Below are 21,385 nucleotides of genomic sequence, written 5' to 3' on the forward strand. Positions count from 1 at the left end.
GTGTCCAGCCGCCCGCGGCGGTGCGTGAGGAAAAAGGGCTTTAGGGATAAACCGGCTCAATCCTCCCATTTCGATCAGGGAAACTGAGGCCCAGAGCGGAGAGTGACTTTCCCGGGTCCAGCCCCGCGCGCCCACCCCTCCGGGTCGGAGCCCAGCTGCCCGGCGGTGCCGCCCGCTCTGCCGCTCGTGCCCAGGGCGCCTTCCCGGGCTCGCTGCCTTTCCAGGCGCCCGTGACGGAAAGGCCGCGGCTGACCCGCATTCCAACCAGCATCCTCTTTGCCCCAGACGCGTTTCCTTCCCACCAGCTGGGCGCTGATATCTAGCAGAGAGTTTATTGGCAGAATTTCTCCAGAAAGAGGCTGGAAGACTTAGCAAGTTCAAGCTTTAACATTTTTATCACACTTTTCCCCTCCCATCATCACGACGAACCCCCCACCAGGCTTTCTCTACCACAGGAAGTTGGGGCGCACGGAGCGGAAACAGCACGGGGGTGGGGTGGGGGGAAGCAGGCACGTGATACATTATGAGTCAGCGGGGCAGGCAGCCGCCCGGCAGCCATCTTTGTTAAGGGCAAAGTGCGCCGCTCAGGACACCGGAGGATACAGAAAGGGCAGGACTACCTCGATTCTTCCGGCGTGAGGGAGGCTGGAGTGAGGATGAGGGGAGACTTCCCTGTTTTCTCAGAAAACATGCAAAGAAAGGCTTCACACCACTAAGGTCATACAAATATCAATATCCCCAAACTTCCCTTTTCAAAGATGGCTGCCCCCACGGGCCGTTCGGAGAGCTCGCAGCAGAATCTGCTGGGCGTGGGGAGAGAGAGTCAGGCAGCGGGAGAAATTTAGTTTTTCACAAAGGTGGTTGGTTTTTTTTTTCCTTTATTGATGGAATTTAAAATGCATATAACTGAAGGCAAAGTCCAAGGCCTAGAGAAAGAGATGAGGCCCGAGAGAGAGGCTCAGAGATTCTAAAGGCGGCAGAAGGATACCCACCTAAAAAGGCCACTTGAGCTGCAGAAGGATGGAGCAGGGAGGCAGAAAATGGGGAAAAGAGAAAAGGGGCGGGGGCGGGGTGGGGGTAGGGGAAAGCGTGTGGGAGGAAGAAGACAAATACCAGTTCAGAAACTCAGACAAAGATACCGGGTAGGAGCTAGCTTATATCCCAGGTAGGGACGGACAGGCTGCCCTTAAGGGAAGAACATTTGCTGTAGGAAATGCGAGAAGGGAGAAATAAGAAGAGCAACGGCCTCCGGCCAGAACGCAGCACCCGGGGGCCCCTCAGCGGGCAGTAGTGGGGGCTCCTCCAGGCCTGTCACCGGCTCCCCGGAGCCTCCGCAGGGGTCTGAGGACGCCGTCAAGCAGAAGGCAGGGGCTGGGACCTGGACTCGGGCCTCCCCAGGGCCCCGCAGGCGGCGCGGGGCCGACTCACCCACACAGGCCGTGCCGTCCTCGTTGGGCTCGTAACCCCGACTGCACCGCTTGTTGGTCCGACACCTGTAGCTCCCATACGTGTTGACACACACGGGCTTGTCCCGGGGGCACACGAACGGGAACTGGATGCATTCGTTGGTGTCTGAAAGGCGAGGGAGCCGCTCACTCGGGAGGGCAGGGTCCGTGCAGGCTCGGCTGCCCCCTGCTGTGACCGGGGACATGCCCTGCTCCCTGGGCCTCACTTCCTCCCTTCACCCCCTTGGCTGTCCCGCACGGTGCTTCACCTACATGCCAGGGGTGCTCAGGCGGGGCACGGCCTCTCTTCGACCTACCAGGCTTTCTCAAGGTGGCCCCTTCATGCATGAGTGACTCCAGACCTCCTGCCTCCAGCCGCAACTGCTCCAGGTTTGTGAGTCTATCTAATATGCATCTTAAACTCAGCAGGTCCCAAATGGAACTTTAGATTCCCTCCGGTCCCCTGTTCCCATCTTCCCTAACTCAGTCAGAGCCACCACTGCCTGCTCAGCTGCTCAAGCAGACACCAGTGTGGTCCCGGGTTCTTCCTTCTTGCTTCTCTCTGCAGGCAGTTTAACAGCAGGTCCCATCAGTCCTGCCCCCACCGTACCCCTCTCGTCTGTCCACCTGCTTCTCATTCTGCCACCAGCCTGTTCCCAGCCAGCTCCGTCTCTGGCCTGGACATCTGCAGCTGCCTCCTGACCGGCCTCTTGGCTTCCACGCCTCCCTCCAATCCAGTTCTCAATGTGGCAGCCAGAGTGACCTTTTGAAAATGTGATCACGTCATGCCAGCCTCCTGCTTAACGGCTCAGGGCCCTAAGAACAAAGTTCCAGACACTTTACTGGGGCTTCCCGACCCTCCAGACTTGGCATCTGGCTCCTCCGTCCTGTCCAGGCCCATCGGCCTCCTCCGTCTCCTCTGACATACCAAGCCTTTTTCCTGCCTCATGGTCTTCACTCTTCCCTCAGCTCTTTCTGTGGTCAGGCCCTTCTCGTCTTTCAGGTCTCGGCTCAAAGGTCCCCTCCTCTGAGACCCTTCCTGACTAGTCTGTCTAGAACAGTCTCCAGAGAGCACCTGTTTAACGGGTTCTTAACTCATCTAGTCCAGCTGTTGGGTCACTTGTTGTGGCCTGACTTCCCCACTAGGATGATCGCCCTCCAGGGGAGGTGCTTGGCCTGCATTCTCAGCTCCCTGCGTGGAGTCTGGTGTGTGGGAGGCACACATATGTCTACTGGATGTACATGTGTGTGGGAGGCACATGTATGTCTACTGGATAATGAAAAGGAAGGGGCGCTGGATTGGTGATCTCACGGGGTCCTTCCAGCGCACAAGGCAGATGCTGGACTTTCTGTGTATGTGCACCGTCTGTTTGGAATGGCTAGAGGGGGGACATGGAGAGTAGAGGGGACTCATTTTCTCCTCAAGCCACCCTTAGAGCCACACTCCTCCGCTTTCTCACCTGTGGTCATTTGTCCCTCCACAGGAACAATTTCTCCCCTCTTTGCCTGGAAAACTCATCATCCCTCAGGTCTCAGCTTAGACCTTGATCTCTCTGGGGGGTCTTCTTGAACCCTCCCTAGACTGGTTTAGGGCCCTACCTCTGTGCTCCCACAGCCCCTGCCCTCTCCCATCCCAGCCCTGCTCACACTCTGTGGGCATCGCTGTTTACTTGTGTGCCTCTCCCATTGGCTCTAAGCCCCGTGAAGACAGGGACTGTGTCTGTCTTGTTTACTCTTGTATCTAAGTAGCGAACCCATTTGCCTGGGGCTGACGGACATCTGCAGAGAGGACTCGGAAAGAATGTTTCCTGAGGGCCGAAAGGCAGGAGGTGTGGTTGACCTGACCCCTCATTGCCAGCCAACGGGATGGAAGACATCTGTGAGCCTTCTGGATGCTGAGCCTCTAGGCTGCCCTTCTCTCAGTCCCAGCCCTTGGGGGACTTTCAGAAGGTCACTGGACCTTCCCAGAGCTGCCTTCCTGTCAGTGCCACAGCGACCAGCCCCCCCCCACCCAAGGCTGCTGTCTCCTTCTGTACTGAGACCACACTCCACACCCTAGTACACCCTAGTTTGCTCTGATGCCCCTGGCAATGCCCCTTGCTGCTCTCTGTGGGGGACTGTGCCTGCTGCAGGCACCACAGCCCCCAGCAGTCAGGCCTCCGTGTGAGCACTGTCCAGGCGGCTGTGTGTCTCATGGCCATAGTCATTCTGTTTTCATGGCAGGGAAGCACTGCCAATTCCCAGAACGATGGTGATTCAGCCTGCTGGGCGCTAACATCACTCCCACCTTAGTGAGTCATATGGTGGTTGTCTTGGCATCTGGAGCCCCGGGGAAAAACAGTGCGCTCCCCTCCCCACCTTTCTACCCCTTGTCTGCAACCTGAGCCTTGCAAGGACTCAGGCTGACTGTCCCCAGGGAGATTCTGGCCTGTGCTCCATCCCTTGGTGCCTACAGGCAACTCACCCATGCAATGGCCATTTTCCTGCTGGGAGAATCCTTGGCCGCACTGCAAAGTGGGCAGAAGCAGAGACACTAGTGAGTTGAGAAGATCCCATCTCGGGCCCCCTCCTAAAGCCCTCCCCTCAAAGCAGCTGTCACCCTGACCCCAGAATGAGGGATGCTCTTAGCCCCTCCCTGCCAGGACTCCTTCCCTTGCACTGAGAATAGGACATTGGGGGAAGGCCAAGAACAAATTCAGTCCAAACTTCTGCTCATTCCCCTTAGGTGGGACCCATGTGTCTGAGTGGGACAGCTAACAGAAACTGGCCCTCCTGTGGCATCGCCCTGAGACCGAGGCTGGGTCTCAATTGAGGCTAAGTATAAAGAGGGGTGGGAGAAGCTTTCTGAGGTGTCTGCTCACTCCCCACACCCTCGGAGAACCTTCCCCACTCACAGGTGGGCACCTGCAAGCCAGGCTATCCCCCGTCTCTCTGGACAAGTCTGATGGGACCAGCGGAGGACATCCCAGCAGGGGGAGTGAATCAAAGGCAGGGCTGGAATTTGAACTAACTGAGGCCAAGGCAGATTTGGAAACTGGGTCACTCCAGGCTGTGGGGGCTTTGCTATGTCTATACGGGGGTCTCAGGGACAGCAGACTGATGGCAGGTCAGGGGGACTCGAAACAGCACTTTTCACAAGACAGAAAATGTCAACTGTCAGTACCGAGGAATGAGAGGGGGCTGGCAGGGATTATTAGGGAAGGGTAATGACCTCCTCACCCCCAAGCCAGGGAACTAATAACAAAGGTCCTGGAGCTTCTGGGCTGAGGCCACTGAGCTGCCAAGGTTTCTGCTCACCCTTAGCTTTCCATTGGACCTTGTGAGCTCCCCCAGAAGTCTCCTTAGAAGTCCCCTCTTCTGTGTGAATTTAAGTGGGTTCCTGTTATTTGCAACCAAGTGAGCCCCAGCAGAGTTAGAATCTAGAGCTCTTTCTCCGAGAGCCCCCAGAGGCCCTACCCCACCCTCAGAAGCAGCACGAAGCTTGTCAGAGATTTGGAAAGATCTGGGAGGGAAGCAGGAGGCCTGGGGTCAATTCTTAACTCTGCTAACAATGGGCTGTGCAGCCTTGGTGGGTTCTCGCTCTTGGTCTCAGTCTTCCTCCTCTGTAGAATGGGTGCAAAAATACTTGCCCTGCCAATACCCCCAGACTTCTGCGAGGAGCAGAAGAGATGTGTGTGTGGTACTCTTGTGCAAACTACAAGTGGTGGGATCATTATGAAGCCTGCTGTTTGCTAAGATTTCCGTCATTCTAGAGGCAAAGTCTGCAGATTCCTAGGAATCCAGCTTCAGTCCACGGGCTTGTGGATGGGGCCTTCTTTTCCGCCATGAGGCCCAGATTGCTTTCTTACCTGCAGCGGGGCTGGGTCCCGAAGTCTGTCCTCGTCCTGGGGGTAAGGGATCTCTAGCACCGAGTTCATCTCCCCGCTGCCCACGTTCCGGCTGGCCATCTTGCCATCTGGCCATGTCACCTCCACGCTGCTGGCCTCATCCTTCCCTGTGGGGCAGAAGGAGAAAGGGTCAGCAACCGAGGAGAGCGGGAGGGGGGTTCTCAGAAAAAGTATCATCATTCACTTATTCATTCGTTTAATAAAAAATATTAGTTGAGCACTGCTGTAAGTGCTAGGGAAGCAGTGAACATGCAGACGAGTTCCCGCTCCTGTGGAACAACACTGTCCAGGAGAACTTTCGGCAGGGATGGCAATGCTCCCTGTCTGTGCTCTCCAGTACGGCAGCCACTAGCCACATGGGGCTGTTGGGTACTTGAAGTGGGACTAGTGCAATAAAGAACTGAATTTTAAATTCGATTTAGTTTTAATTAAGTTACATTTAAATAGCTGCACATGGCCAGTGGCTATCAGATTGGACAGTGGCACTCTGGAACTTATATTCAGTGGACAGGCCAGTCAGCATGGGGAGAGGGTAACCCCTGGTGATAAGGACGTTGACTGCGGAGTCCTGTGTTCAAGTCTTGGCTGTACCACTTACCTGGTAGGTTGGAAAGAACACAGTGGGGGGTGGGTATCTGGGAGACCTGGGGACAAATCCTAGCTCTGCAGCTGGCTTGCTGCATAACCTGGAGCATGTCACATTATATTTATGTTATTAATATTATTTATATTTATTTATATTCATATTTATAACCTGCTAGGGGCCAGGCTCTCTTTATGTCACTGGGGATGTCCTTGTTTTCAGGGAGCTTCTACTCTAGTGGGGATAGACAGGCAAATGATGAACTAATAAGTAATATCTAGATGTTGACAAGCTCTATGAAGAAAACAAAAGCAGGGACATGGAGTGAAGAGGAACTACTGGGTGGCGGAGTTTTTTTTCTAGTCAGGGTGGTCGGGGACAGGCTCTGGGGTAGAAGGCATTTGAGCCGAGCTCTAAATAAAAGCTGAGGCGATAAAGACCCAGAAGGTGACAGGCACAGGAGCAAGACCACTGTACAAAGCCGAGATGTTTACAAACAGAGAAGCTCAGGGAATATTCCCGGTGAATCCATCGCACACATCCACAGAGCAATGCATTACATCACTGGCAGAAAACAAGCTGGAGAGATTTGTCAGGTGTTTAGGCGTTGTCAAAACCGCCCCGGCTCCCTGCTTAGGGCACCGGGCCGTCGCCGTGGCAAGGTCAGGCTAATGGAGATGGATGGGGTGCGAAGGACAGGGAGCAGGGCCTCCCTGGGGGGGGGGGGGGCTGTTCTCCTAGCCAGCTACCTGGGGGGGAGGGAGGGTGCAGCCCCGTTATCACCCGCCCGAGCTGACCAGACGGCGGGTGCTCAGTGGTCCACACAGGCAAACACTCCCCAAGCATCATTCGTGGGCTGAATGAACAGTATGTCCCCCGCGTGCATGTGCTGTTCCCCTTAATGTCTGTAGATACTGTGAGAAAGCAAGGGGAAACCAAAAGGTGCTGTTGAATTTATGGCAGCTTTTGGTCATTTTTGTCCATCCATGGATTTTACAGTGATAGATACTATGGGGATGGAGGGTAGTTGGTGAAACATCTTCGTGTATAAAAAGGGTTCCTGCATTTCAAAAATGGCTTGGAAGCCACGGCCAGACTTTGGGGAGAAATGCATGTGTAGACTCCTGTGCAGGGGTGGTCCTGGGGGTGGGGCTGGGACAGCTCGGGCCATGCCAGCCTCCCTACTGCTGTGCAGCGAGTTAGTGAGGACAGGGCCAGCTGCCACACTCTTCCAGTGTCAACGTGAGCGGCCCTCCTCTGTGGGCAGGCGGGCAGAGGCCCGGGGAGAGCTCCCAGGGGGAGCAGAGACCCCCACAGGCGGGGCAGCTCCCCTTTCCCAAGAGGCTCCCTCCCAGGCCGGCCTCCCTCACTCTGGGGCAGCTTTATTCAGCTGGAAAACACCTCCCATAACCCTCTACGCCCCCAGCCCCTCACTCTATGATGACTGCTTTTGGGGAGGGGCTAGAAATGGGATCGGGGTGTCAGCTACAGACTTCGTTCTGGTTTGAAGTAGTGTCTTGAGGTTCAAGAGACCTGGCATTTGTAGGGTGTATAGAGTCCAAAGTAAGTGGCATCTGTAAAAAGCAAACATTTTTCCATTAAAAAAAAGGCGACAAAGAGAAGCAACTGTTTGTCACCTAAGCCAAGAGAACAGCTCCGTGCATACAGTTTCCAGCCTGGCTCAAGTGCCACAAATAACTCAAAAGTCGCCGAGTATTCACAGACAACCACAAATTTACATCCTGGGGTTGCAGCACATGGTCCTGAGTCCTGCTTCCTCCCTCCTCCAGATCCGGGGCGGGGGGCTCTGAGATGAGGAGCCAATAGAACACATCTCAGTAGGACTTGCTCCTCTGCCGATGACTATTTTGCTGACTTGGGTACTCTCTTGGAACCTCAGTTTTTCTATCTGTAAGATGGGGGTGTGACCTAAGTTCTAGCACTTTGGGAAGGACAGTTCTTCCCTGGAATGTCACCCTCAGCATCTCCTCATCATCTCTTAGACATGGGGGACACCCTCCAGTTCCCAAAGGGCTTTCACTTGTTGGCAATAATACAGAAAATTCGCACCCCAAACTGTACCAGGTGACTCTTGGTGCTAGCACATCGGTGCGAGACTTGGAGAAGTGAAGTGAATTGCACAGTTACCCAGCTAGGGGACATCTGATCCCAAAGCCCATACCTGACACACCCTGTTCTACTGGCCAGCCTACCCCCATGCCCAGTCCCCCACAGCAGAGCATTATACAGGGGCCTGGGGTTCAGCAGGAAGGAGACAGGCCCTGGCCCCATCCTGGAGGAGCTGAGTCCTGGGCAGGCAATGAGCATAGTGATTATGTTATAATAAGCTGGGAAAGTGCAGCCACAGCTTTGGTACCATTTGGCGAGAGAGGTGGGTGTTAAAAGTCATTTCAGTTGGGTGTTGTAGAAGTGTAAAAGTTTGTGGGGCAGAGAAGGGGAGGAAGGAGCGTGCCAGGGGGAGGGTGCAGCGTGGGGAAAGAAATGAGGTGTGGTAAGCGCCTGTGTGTTGGACGGTCCTGGAGAAGTTCACAGTGGTGGAAGCGGAGTGTGAGAATGTGTATTAGGTGGGGTGGGTGGGAGAGGAGACTGGGAGGGACTTTGGAGCCTTAGCATGTGTGGCCGACTTGCACGCTCCCAACTACTCTGCAAGGTGGGCGTTTTATCCCCACTCTCCAGACGTAGACATTGAGGCTTGGCAAGGTAAAGCGACTTGCAGGGATCTGAGCTAGGACTGGAAACCAGGCTCCAGTGCCCAGGCTCGGCTATTCCCTCTGCCCCAGACATTGCAGATCTTCACGCAGCTGCACAGCCAGGGTTCCCCCTCCTCCCAGACACTGCACGGGGCAGCCTTTAAGTGGCCTGTGTGCCAGGCCTGTGGGTCTGCGAGCAGAGGTGGCCCCATTAACCAGCCACAGCCCTCTGGCAGCTTTTAAAGGACAAAGGCCAAGGAGGCACAGAGAACTGTGCTTTTCAGAAGAATTACGAGCAAAACAGATGGTGGGAATACAGTCGGTGGAATATTTTTGCACTTTAATAAAGCAATTTTCATGTGGGCCACTGAATTTTCCTTCCCTAAATGAGCACCAGCCGGCATGAAGGCAGCTCTGAGTCACTTGCGAACAACTAGCTGAAAGGAAGGCGGGGGGGGGGGGGGGGGTGCCCTCAATGCCTGGGGTGGGCTGGCCGAGTGGGGGAGCCCCTAATGGAGGTCGGCGGGGGCAAGCAGATTATTGGTACTTGTTTTCATTTTCTGGGTTTTGCAGAGCTGCCTCATGCCTCTGCTAGCTAGGAAATGAAGAGCCAGGGTGTGGGATATGCAGGAGTGGGTGTGCAGGAGCAAGCGGGGGCAGCGGGGGCACTCAGCGAAGGCTGTGAGTGGAAACGCTTATTGATGAGCCTGGCTGGCCATCTGCACCAGGAGGAGCAGGGAGAAGCCAGAGCAGAGAGGAGGCGAGGAGAAGCAGGCCGGGGGCCTCACTGAGCAGGGGTGGCTGGGGTGCAGGCTAACGCCTCCAGAAAGGACAGTTCTGCAGGATGAAGCTGAGCGTGCTCTGCACAACAGAGTGGGCCCTCCGGGAACCCCCTGGAGAATGAAACATCCAGTGAGTTCCTTGAATTTTTATTGTGTGATTCCACACAGCCCAGAGTGCAGTACACAGAGGGTCTGAGCAGCTGAGTCCTCTAACCACAGCTCAGTGTGAGCAAGGCCTGCAGCTCCTGCCGGTGCAGAGATGAGCCAGAGGATGTGGGGGGCTGGGGGAGGGCACCCAGGAGGCTGTCGCTGAGAGGCTCACGTGTGCACCCATATATATGTTCACGCACTCACCACACGTGGCCTTAGAAGGAGGCGGAGGTGATTCATGGAGGCAGGAAGGAAGCAGGGTCAGTTGGGGTGAGTAGGAGCCTTGTGAGTGCTGGAAGGGGAGCTTCCCGCAGCCCTCTCCCTATAGAGACCTCTGCTTTCTGGCACAGCTTTTGGCCCCGCATCTACTCCTCAGTAATTCAGACCTTTAAGGCAGGACTTTCTTGCATTCATGTTCTAGACATGCCCCTTCTCACCCCAAACTCCACAAAACAAACTGTGCAGGGTTGAAAATCATCAAACTAGCCATCAATAGAGAACTTGATAGATAAATTATGAATGCTGCCACACAGTGAAATACAGTGCAGCAAAAATATTAAAAATAGAGCTGCCATACGATCCAAAAATTCCACTTCTGGGTATTTAAATGAAGAAAATAAAAACACTAACTCGAAAAGGTATATGCACCCATATGTTCATTGTGCATTATTTACAATAGCCAAGAGATGGAAGCAAACTAGATGTCCATCAACAGATAATAAATAAAGAGGATGTGGTACACACACACAGGAATATTATTCAGCAATAAAAAAGAATGAAATCTTGCCATTTGTGACAACATGGATGGACCTAGAGGGTATTACACAAGTGAAATAAATCAGACAGAGAACGACAAATACTGTACCCTGTTAGTGGCCCCTGGGCTCCTTCTAAGCCCTGCCCTTGTACAGCAAAGCCTGGCTTTGGCTTTCCTGGCTCTCCAGGCCTGCTCTGTTCCACCTGCCCTCTCAGCCTGGCTCTGGGTGCCCCTGGCAGTTTGGCCCTGGCCTCCTTTTCCAGGTTCCGCTCCCACCAGACCATTCCCATTCTGTGGACTCACTAAGCACCCGTCTCTGGGCCTTTGTTCAAACCAGTGTTGTCCCTGGAATGCTCTCCTCAGCCCCCTATCCACAGCTTCTAAACTCTTACCATCCTTCTAGACCTAGTTCTAGACCCATTTTCTTGGGAAAACCGCCCAGAGCAAAACTAACGTCTTGTACTTTTAAGGCCAGCATAGCAAATGGTTGCCTTGAAAGTGATAAATACTCCGATTACAGGCCAACCCCTCCAGGGTGAAATAGCCCAGGAACATGCTCATATAACCGGGCCTTGGGTCCCCTAAATATTTATGCTTCTTTTCCAGAATGCATAAAAATTATGTGTTTCCTATAAAAATTGGAAAACACACACATAAAAAAACATATGGAAGAAAATAAAAATCCCATACTTAGGCAGGTCTGGATCCGAATCCTATCTCTGCCATTTACCTATCACGTGATCTTGGTTGAGCAGGTTTCTTAATTGCCTGATCCTCAGTTTTCCCATTTGTACAATGGGGATAAATAATGCCCATCTCACAGGGTAATCGCGAGTCTGACATGACGAGTGAGAGTTAAGTGCCTCTGTGCCTACAATGAGTAAGTCACCATATTAGTCCAGCCACTCAGCGAGAACACACTTTTTGCATTTTCTTTCCCTTTTTTCTATGCACAGATGCTGTATGAATAATATTAACATATACATATATTTATTAATTTGAGGCCATATGGCCTATTTTTTTAATGTTAACATTGTATCACCTCATGAGGTACTAACACAGGGGGGAGGGTGTCTGATTTTGAACTCACGTATATTTGGCTCAAATGCTTTCTTAACCACTGTGTTTTAGTAAAGACACTCTTGCATCCCCACCCCACAAACACCCCAGTGTTTGTCAACATTTTTTCCATTATTGTCCATCCTCCTTATGAAGCCTTTTTAGATTTTTAGTTTCCTAATTCCCTCCCTCAATGCATTTCTTTAAAAATGTTTTATTTTGAAATAACTATAGAGTCACAGGGAGTTGCAAAGACAGTACAGAGAGATCCTGCATACCTTTCATCTGGGTCCCCCCAGTGATGACATCTCCCAGAACTATAGCACAAGGTCAAAACCAGGAAATGGACGTTGGTACATAGTTAGTTCTATGTCATTTTACCACATGCAGATTCGTGCACCCGCAACTACAGTTAGGATACAGAACCGCTCCATTACCACCAAGACCTCCCTTGGGCTATCCCCTTACAGGCACACCCACCCCTCTCCTTTTCACCATTTCTACCCCCAGCAACCCCTGATCTATGTTCCACCTCTACAATTTTGTCGTTTCGAGAATGTTATATAAATGGAATCAACAGTATGTGACTTTATGAGATTGGCCCTTTTTTTTTTCCACTCACCATAATGCCCTTGAGAGCTATCCAGGTTGTTGTGTGTGTCAATAGTTCATTCCTTTTTATTGCTGAGTAATAGTCCATGGTGTGGGTAGACCACAGTTTGTTGAACTGTTAACCTATTGAAGGCCATCTAGGTTGTTTCCAGTTTGGGCTGTCACAGATAAAGCTATTATGAACAATCGTGTATAGATTTTTTGTGGACATAAGTTTCCACTCATCTAGGATAAATGCCCAGGAGTATAATTGCTGGGTCTGATAGTAGTTGTGTGTTTAGGTTTTTGTTTTTAAAAGAACTGGCAAAGTATTTTCCAGAATAGCTGTACCATTTTACATTCCCACCAACAATGTATGAGAGATCCCATTTCTCTGCATCCTTGACAGTGTTTGCTACTGTCACCAGGGGTTTGGAGAGACACTTTAGTCACTGAGCCAACACTCAAGAGGCCAGAGATACAGCTGGGCTGGATGAGTGTGGTGCAGGCCAGTGTTTGAAGAACAAGGTCACAGCCTGGACAAATGGAGAATTAAATACTTTGACCCCAAGGTGAATAATTTGACAGAGGCACCAGGGAGGGGACCCTTGTGAGGGGCAGGGCAGGAAATTCTCTTTCCTTTTTTTTTAAATCCTCACCCAAGGATATTTTTTCCATTGCTTTTCAGAAAGAATGGGAGAGAGAGAGAGAGAGAAACAGCGATATGAGAGAGGCACATCGATTGGTTGCCTCCCACACACCCCTCACCAGGGATCGAGCCTGCAACCAAGCGAGGTTCATGCCCTTGGTTGAAATCGAATCCGAGACCCTTCAGTCCGCAGGCCTCCGCTCTAACCACTGAGCAAGACTGGCCAGGGCCAAAACCTCCTTCCCAAGTTCAGGTTGATCTCAGAGCGGGGTTGCCTCCGATAGATGGTGTCTGCTATCGCTGTCACGATGACATGGTACCTGGAAGATGCTGGAGCCATGAGTCCTGCATCACTCAGGGCCCACTGTCCTGTTAACAGCTCGTGGCCCACGCTCTCCCCTGGCCCTGACTCACCCAAGCCAAAGTGTGCCACGGGCTCCATCTCGCACAGGTAGCCTGAGCCCCCGTCGATGATCCTCAGGTGAGCCCCGCTCCTCTTGGTGTAGAGCACGACCTTCGCCCCCCTGGCGAAGGCCCCAAACCGGGTCCGCGGCACCACTCGAAGCCAGTTGTTGCTGAAGCCCTGTATGGAGGGAGGAAGGCAGGCCCGGGATCAGCGGGGTGGGCAGAGGAGCAGGGTCCTGGGGCAGGGGAGGGAGAGAGGGAGAGAAGGAGAGAGGGAGAGAGGGAGAGAGGGAGAGAGGGAGAGAGGGAGAGAGGGAGAGAGGGAGAGAGGGGCCGAGCAAAGAGGAGGAAGCCGCAGGAAGACGAGTGAGGCAGGCAGACTGGCTGATGTTTGGAAAGAGAAACCGGAAAAGAGGGGGGAAAGTCAAGAGACTCAGAAAAAACAGTTTTGGGAGTTTTGCCGAAGGCAGAGGGGCAGAGGGGCAGAGGGCTTCTCCTGGGAGCCAGCCCTTCTGGGAGGTTTCCTGTGCTGTTGGGAAGTTTACTGCCTCCTCCAGGCCCCAGATGTCCATCCCCTGCCACGCCTTGGGGGCTCCTCTGGCCTCCTCCACCCTCGGCCCAGGGGACCACACCAGGCTGGGCCCCGTGGGTCCCGAGGTCCGTGCACACCTGATTCCCCCGGAAGACGGACAGCGGCTGGGCCATGGATTCTCCGTGGGACAAGATGAGGTCCAGCATCCCATCTCCATCAAAGTCTGTCACCACACCCCCTGCAACAACACGGATTGTGCTCTGGCCACGCGCACAGCCCTGAGTGGGGAGGTGCTGGGGCAGGAGACCGAGGCTGGAAGCCAGGCTCCTCCCCTTTCTCACAGCCATCTCATGAGAGGAATTCACAGAAGACGGTTCACTTTCCTTCCCCTGGACTTCTGCAGGGCCTGGTGGGCGCTAATTATTCAGACCATGAGGACTTCTTTCTGGCCTTTGTATTATACACGCCTTTCATACTCGCACAGTTTTTGTCAGCCTACTGTAAAGTGCTTGCATATACCTGGTCTCCTTTGGGCCTCACTACACCCCAGAGAGGTGAGAAGGGCAGATGTAATTATCCCCATTTTATGGATGTGGAGAGCCTTTTCCAAGACCGCCCTCCCGCTGACAGCAGGCTGAGTGCCACGAGGGGAGGGTTGGACTCCAGGACCCCAGCCTCTCCCTTCTAGCCTTTCCCACAAGGCATCGCCAGAGATGCTGCAGCCCCAGATGCCGGCCCGGCCCACCCCCTCCTCTGCCTCCTGCCCGGCACTCTCAGGGCTCCTCCTCCTCCACCTCCACCCCTGCCCTGGGGTCTTAGCCCTCAGGGCGGGAGGGACAGGAGGAGCCCTGTGGTGGGACTGGCTGCCCCACCCTTCCCGCCCTCATCCCAGGCGAGGGCAGCACTGAGACCCCGGAGTGCAGGCCAAGCCCTTAGGCGCCCTCACCTGTGCCCCGGCCCTCAGGCTCCAAGGCATCGCCAGGATTGAGCTCCTCAATGAGGGGGTCACCGTGTTCCCTGCGGATGACGCTGTAGGAGAAGAGACAGGCCGGTCATGGATAAGTAACTAGCTGGTGAGGCCCCATTGGGCACCTGGACCGAGAGGCCTACTTGCTCACTCCAGTCTCTGTCCCTGAGCATCCCCCGGTCCCACTGTGCATGGGCTGCCACCTGCATGCCTATGAGCCACGCTTTGGTCACAAACCCTGCCTACACCCTGCCTGTCCTCTTCCTGGGTTTTCATTTGCACTGGGAAATACTGAATTTTCCTTCTCTAATGGATGGATTATAGACAGTCTGGGGAAGGACAGTTGATGGAGAAGGGACAAGGACAGCTACCTTCAAATGACCTTCACTTTCCTTCAAGTGGCACTGGGTTTCCAAGTTCTAGATGGTACCCAGGGTTCAAACCTACTCAAATGCCACCTCCCCCAAGTTCTCCCTGGTCGTCCCGCTAGAGGCAACGCCTTTCTGTCTGCCTTTATCACTTGCCTGGCCTTTATCACTTGCGCCTGTGTTAAAGCTCTGTATGAATGTGTCTTATCTCCCCAGTTAGACCGCGAGCTCTTTGCAGGCTGGGACCATGTATTATTCATCTTTGCATCTCCCACAGCATCTAACATAGTGCCTGGCTCTCAGAGAGCCCCAAGCACACGTCTGTGGGATTCATGGATGAATTTCAGATACAAAGGGAGGAAACCGGTCCCTTTGGGTTGCAGGGCTTCTGTCTATTTTGAACTCGAAATCACAGTAATATTTGCTCCAGAAAAGTCCACTGTGAAAGTCCTGCTCTTTCTCCACACTGAGCTGACTGCTGCTGATGGCTGTGAGCTTTCCTCTCTAATTTTTTTCATTTGTTAGATTCTCCCAGTCTTGGGTGCTCTGCCCTAGGTATGTGGAGCAATGCTGGGGGGCAAACAGGGGACTAGGGGATCTGTATTACCATCCCCTGCACTCCCCCACATTGCAGGTGACGGTTGTCTGCCCAAATCACAGAGTTACCAATGGGCTGTGATGTAGCCAGTGTTTCAGGAGGGAACTGGGGACCTTGAGCTGGAGCCTATGGGGTCTGGATGGCAGAGAGTGTTGGCACAACTGCAGGGTGTCGGCAGGGCTGAGCAGATGCTCTGAGAGATGTCCTCTGTCCACGCAGGGCATCTGTGCTGAGCACATCCACCTGCGCAGTCTGGGCAGTGGGCAGTGGGCAGTGTGCCTAGTTGCACTTGGATGTGTGCACACCTGCTGGAGGTGTGTATGCCTCAGCCTGCTAACACCACAGTCCCTTTCACCACTTGGGTCCTGCAGACTCTGTCACAGCTGGGCAGAGACACCCCTTGGTTCAGGTGATGGGCAGTTAAGGGCTCCTAAGGATAAAGTCCAGCAGTCCTGCTGCATTTCTGTATTTGCTGAACAAGTTATTTTGCAGCAACTTCTGTGTGCTGGGCACTGCATGGGGGCCTGTGGCTACGGTGTGCATCGGGAAGGAAGGAGCTCAGGATCCACGACCACAAGAAATCTCATGCAGAGTGCCCAAGGACAGGGAGAGTGAGGCTGAGGGGAGGGCAGAGCTGGGCAAGCTCACCCAGATATGGGTAACCAGGGCAGGCTTCCTGGAGGAAGGGCTAACTAAGTTGAGACAAGCATCCTGAGTGAGTACATGTCACTCAGATGAGGGAGGAGTGAAGGAGAGGGTGTGGGGAGTGAAGACGAGGGCCCAGGTCTGGCACAGCCTAGAACTAAAAGAAGCTGGGGGGTGCCTAGTGCTTAGTGGTAATTGGGGAAGCAGAGAGCATGGAGGCTGGGGACAAAACTGGTAGGCATGGGATGTGTCAAAGAGGAGGCTTCTAAAAAGTTTCAAGTGGAAGAGGGGTGTGGCCAGATTTGCACTTGCTGTGCAGGACTAGACACCGGGAGATGGCCGGAGGTGGGTACAGGAGTCCCTTAGAGAGCAGGGGTGGCAGAGGGTGGAGAGAAGAGAACAGATCAGAGGCGCATTTAGATGGGTAAGTGGTGTGACCATGCACGTCCCAGTTGGTGGCTCTTGTCCTGCCATTATTAATAGGACCCCTTGCGCTCTCATTAAGCATCCAGTTTGGGCAATGCTTTCCCTGGTCACTCTAGGCGTTGCTGGAGGACTCGCAGACCCAAGCCCAGTGAAGCTTTGAGTCTCCAGTGCCTCCTACAATGGAACGAGCCCACTGTGTTCCATTCAGGACAGGGACAGGTGGAGGCCAAACTTCCAGAGTTGCCAGCTGCATGGGCGCCTCAGTTGCATGCTCAAGACCTAGTCATCTACCACGAGGACTTGGGGCACAGCCATGTACCTGGGAAGTGGCTTCCACTGCTGCTACATAGAAGTAAACACACTAACTCATGGGGCAACTGCATGGTGACACTGTCTAAGGACAGCCCTGTGCCAGCCGGCCCTTGGAGTGGCCCAGAGGGAGGTTTGACAGGGGCTGGGCAGGAGGGCAGGTGCCTGGGTTCTTGGGCCACAGAGATGAGAGCACTAGACTCCTTGGTGATCAGAGGCCCTGGCAAGTGACACTTTATTAGCCAGAGAAGGAAAGCAGTGTCTCTGTTAACGAGTAATTGATCTTCCGCAATTAATCTGGAAGTTGTGAATAAGCTCTTTGCAAGGCACCTAATTAGTAAATCTGGTGCCTTCAGGGGGTGATTACATCCAGTCAAGATTGATGCTTTGTTAATACTTATATTTTAAATGCGCTTAGTCACAGCTCTCACCTTTTATTAATAGTTGGGACGGCCCTGGAGTAGGGAATGGGGACCTGGTGAGCCCAGCAGGTGGTCTGGCCCATTTCCTGAATCCAAGGCCCCTGGCCCACCCTCTTTTCCCCACTTGGTCCTGAGCCCCATTAGCATGTTTTATACCAGCAAGAGGGCCATCTCAGGCCACATGAGTTCTGAGGTTTGTTCCCTAACAGTGGTTCTCAAGCTTTATGCCTGAGGCCTAATGCACTTGTTAAAAATACAGATTCCTGGGCCTCACCTCCTGAGATTCTAATTCAGGAGATCGAGGTGGGCCCTGGGATTCTATTTTAAGTAAGCGCTCTGGGTGATTCTGATGAAACGGTCTCCAGGCCCCTCTTAGACAAGTGTTGCCTTGAAAACCCAGTCCTTCCTCCCTAGACACAATGCCCAGAAGTGAAAATACTTATGGTCATGCTAAAGGCTCTGAGAAGTCCTGCAGTCAATAGACCTGCCTGTATTTGCTTGACCCAGGTGTACCTAAACAGATTTGACTGTAACCACTTTTTGTGGTAGTGGGAATTTCTAACCTGTGGAGCTTCTGGGCCCACTTTGGGCCAAATCCCTCTGCCCATTATTCCCCCTGCACCAGGAATTCTGGGTTCCCTACCCAGAATTCACCCTCCATGCCTGCAGCCCCTTGCTCAATCTCTGTTCTGCCCTTCATCAGGGCGCCTTCTTCCACCTCAGCCCCTGGGGCTCCCCTTCTGAGCCCTACACCTTTCTCCCTTGACCCCCAGCTCTCAAGGGTGGGTGGGCATGAGCCAAGCTGAAGCATCTACCGGAAGAGGCGGTTGGCTGAGGAGCTTCGGTGGGCAAAGTTGTTGAAGAAGATCTCTAGCTCCTGGTCATTGTCAAAGTCGGCGGCGATGACTGTGCGGACAGGGGAGGGCATGGAGAACTTGGGTGAGGCGATGTCCTGGGAGGAGAGAGGGCTGCAGGTCAGCAGACAGATATGTGGGAGAGTAGGATTTGGTGAGAGGCTGATTCCCCCACTCTCTGTGTGTGTGTGTGTGTGTGTGTGTGTGTGTGTACAGTCAAAGATAAGACAGCTCGACCTAACACCACATCCCTCACCTCCCAGGTAAGGGACTGGGGGGCTGTGTTTAGGACCACAGAAACCTCAGGCTGCTTATAGGACAAAGAGGGAAAAGGAACAGTCCCAGTTCACACCAGTGAAGCACTTGGCTGTTCCTAATTGTGATCACATGTAGCCCTCCCATCTGTTACTTGAGGAAGTGCAGATATTAGCATTCCCATTTTACAGGTGAGGTAACTGAGTCCTGGAGAGGGAGGGGAATTGCCCATAGTCGTAGGGAATGAGTAGGGCCATAGCCAGAGCTTCTGATTTCAGGTGTTGTGCCCTTTCTAGTACACATCCTTACTCCTCCTTAGTGAGAGTCAGAAGCTGGGTGGATACAGGAAAGGGCTGTGCATTTGAACATAGACTTTTCTGCTAACGAGCTGTGTGATCTTAGGCAAGTTACTGAACCTCTCTGATCTAACTGTCCTCACCAGTAACATGGGAATAGTAATAGCGGCCCATGTAAAAGGCTTGGCACAGGGTGGGCATGAGAAAGATTACAGGCAGTCTGTCCTGGCCTTGCCCCTGCTCTCAGCCTCATGGAAGGTGGCAGAGGCTGCCTTTGGCTGTATTTTTGCTGTCTCTGTTACCTTATGTTGTTTCTTGAGGGTCTTTTAATTTTTTTAAAGACATTTGCTTTGAGAGGTTGCAGAAATGCTTGTCCAGGGCTCAGGGGTCCCCAGACTCCAGATAGCCCTGCTGGGACCCCAAAATGTGGGCAGGGCCTGGAAAAGGGTCCCAGGTGTGGGACTTGCCTTTGAAATAGGAGAGCGGTGTAGGGTGATCTTTAGACCCTGGGAGCCTAAGTCCCAGGGCCCACATGGGGAGGGTTGGGAAGGGTACGGTGGTGTTTCTGGGAGTGCCCCTCTGCCCTTAGGCCTGGCCCTGCCCCTGGGCCTCATACTGTGGGTCCCATCCCTTGGCTGCAGGAGTGAGCTGGCCTGGGACAGCTGGAAAGCTGCCTGTCCTGGGGAGGCCAAAGAGGGAGGTTGTCCCCATCAGCGCAATAATGAAGCTGATTAAGAGCCCCGCCAGCTGGCCAGGGAGGGCTGAGCAGGGCCTGAGGCTGGGGAACAAAGAGCCTCAGTATCTCTAACTGGTTATTATGCTATTGATCCTGTAGAAATGGAAACCTGCATAGCCCCCGTGGGGCTGCCCCCTGGACGCCTGGGCTTCCAAGATAATGCATGTAAAGCGCTTAGCGCAGTTCCTGGCACATGGAAAGCGCTTGATAAATGAGGCATCTGTTATTATTATTATTGCTCCTGTGAGCTCTGGGGAGTAGCTATCGGGGGGTAGTAGGGCTCATACACCCAGCACACTGACATCGGGGCTGGATCATTCTTCGCTGGGGGGCTGTCCTGTGCATTGTAGCATGTTTAGCAGCACCCCTGGCCTCACATACTATATGCCATAGCACCCCCTGTCCCATTTGTGACAACCAAGAAGACACTGTTCAATGTCTCCAGGTGGGGGCAAAATTGCCGCTGGTTGAGAACCTGGGTTAGAACAGAAAGCAGAATAAAGATGAAAATCATCCATGATCCCAGGATCAGTGGTCCCGAGGTCAGGGCTCTTCCCCACCCAGAGAGCCAGGCTCTCAAACCTCTGCAGGGAGCAAGCAGCTGTGCCTGGGCACCCAAGGTGGCTGCCTACGGGGCAGGGAGCTGGTGGCAGTCACCCAAACACAGGTTCCTGGAGGCTTCCCTGGGACCATCGAACCTCAGGCAAAGGCTGGAACTTTCTCACTCCCTTAGGGATTTCTGGCAAGACCCAGGCACCTCCAGAGCAATCCTGACTCCCCGAGATCAGCTTCAGCCCTGCATTGCCCTCCACTGCCCTTCTTGAGAAAGCCCCAAACTCAAGCTCATCAGGCTGGTGGCACGTCCATTACTGTCACCAAACAGTCCCTTTGAAGAATTCTTGGCATCAGTCTATTGACAGCTCAAAGAGGGTATAGAGAGGGGTTTGCCCGCCCTCTGCTATTTGTCCTTAAGGGGCAGCTATTGGATCTGTGGCCTCAACCTCCTCCACATCCCTACTCCCCATATCCCCACTTGGCTGGAACCTCAGTTTGCAAAGCTCAGGCTGGGCTACTGATCAGGTTTTCCGCATCTAGAGAATGAAGTGTCCCTCACAGAACCTCCTTTGCTCTGCCCATCTTGGGGGGGCTGCTGTCCCTCCCCTGCCGCTGGCTCTCTCTGCTCTGGCCACTAGAGATGTCACAGCAGCCCAGGATGGAGTCCATTGTTGTCCCCCAGATGTTATCTTCCTTGTGGCTCCCCACCCCTGCCCCCAGGCTCTGCATAGCCACCAGCTCCTTCTCAGCCTGGTGGGAGGCACCGGCGGGGCTGTAATCCCAGGATCTGTCAGGGCCACTCACAGTGTTAGGTGGCAGAAGGGAGGGACGGTGGGAGGGAGAGGCCCCTTCTTACCCGAAAGCGGACCTTCCCGTGGGCGCTCATCTGCAGATAGAGGCGGTGGGGGCCATTCCAGTTGCCGTAGACGATGTCCACTTTGCCATCACGGTTGAAGTCCGCCAGGGCAACACCTCGTCCATGCTGGTGGGGGTCGTCCACACCTGGGAGGAAAGGCGGGAGCCCTCAGGGCTGCACCCCTGCAGGCTCCAGAGACACCCACCTCGCAGGGCCTCCATGAAGAGTAAAAAGGGAGGGCGACCCTCTGCTGTCCCTGCCCTCCTGGGAGCAGATGGGGAGACACAGCTGTAGTCTCAGAATTTTTCCACAGGGGTGGGAGGTGGGAAAGCCATCTAGCTGCAAACAGAACCAGAAACTTGCCTTTAAGCATCATTTGCCCAGCAAGCACATTATTTTTGCTCAGTTTTGGGGTGGCATGGGGCAAGGCTAGTGAAAATACTGGAGGACTGAAGCTCTCCCCAGCGACCCCAACACTGTCTCTGGGACACATTAAGTTGACCAGAACTCTTTTGCTTAAGTCTCTCAGTGGCTCCCCAGTACTCTT

General features: G+C 53.7%; 1 protein-coding gene across 2 annotated transcripts in view; it reads right to left on the minus strand.

Annotated features, from left to right (window-relative positions):
* Positions 1-317: 317 nt before the first annotated feature.
* The window catches only part of CRTAC1 (cartilage acidic protein 1), a gene marked incomplete at its 5' end in the record, with an annotated part of 129,820 nt that continues 108,752 nt past the window's right edge, over positions 318-21,385 (minus strand). The window contains 9 exons of one of the 2 annotated variants that reach the window (XM_081158116.1): positions 318-1,010; positions 1,429-1,572; positions 3,910-3,952; positions 5,294-5,439; positions 13,029-13,197; positions 13,689-13,789; positions 14,498-14,580; positions 18,102-18,238; positions 20,839-20,984. In XM_081158116.1, the coding sequence (XP_081014242.1) occupies positions 892-1,010; positions 1,429-1,572; positions 3,910-3,952; positions 5,294-5,439; positions 13,029-13,197; positions 13,689-13,789; positions 14,498-14,580; positions 18,102-18,238; positions 20,839-20,984 (1,088 nt within the window). In that variant the 3' untranslated portion in view covers positions 318-891. Of the gene's footprint in view, positions 1,011-1,101; positions 1,573-3,909; positions 3,953-5,293; positions 5,440-13,028; positions 13,198-13,688; positions 13,790-14,497; positions 14,581-18,101; positions 18,239-20,838; positions 20,985-21,385 lie in introns of those variants that run through there. The other variant, XM_081158115.1, reaches the window with a different exon arrangement.

This window comes from Miniopterus schreibersii (assembly GCF_964146895.1).
Source record: "Miniopterus schreibersii genome assembly, chromosome: 14".
Lineage (NCBI taxonomy): Eukaryota > Metazoa > Chordata > Mammalia > Chiroptera > Miniopteridae > Miniopterus > Miniopterus schreibersii.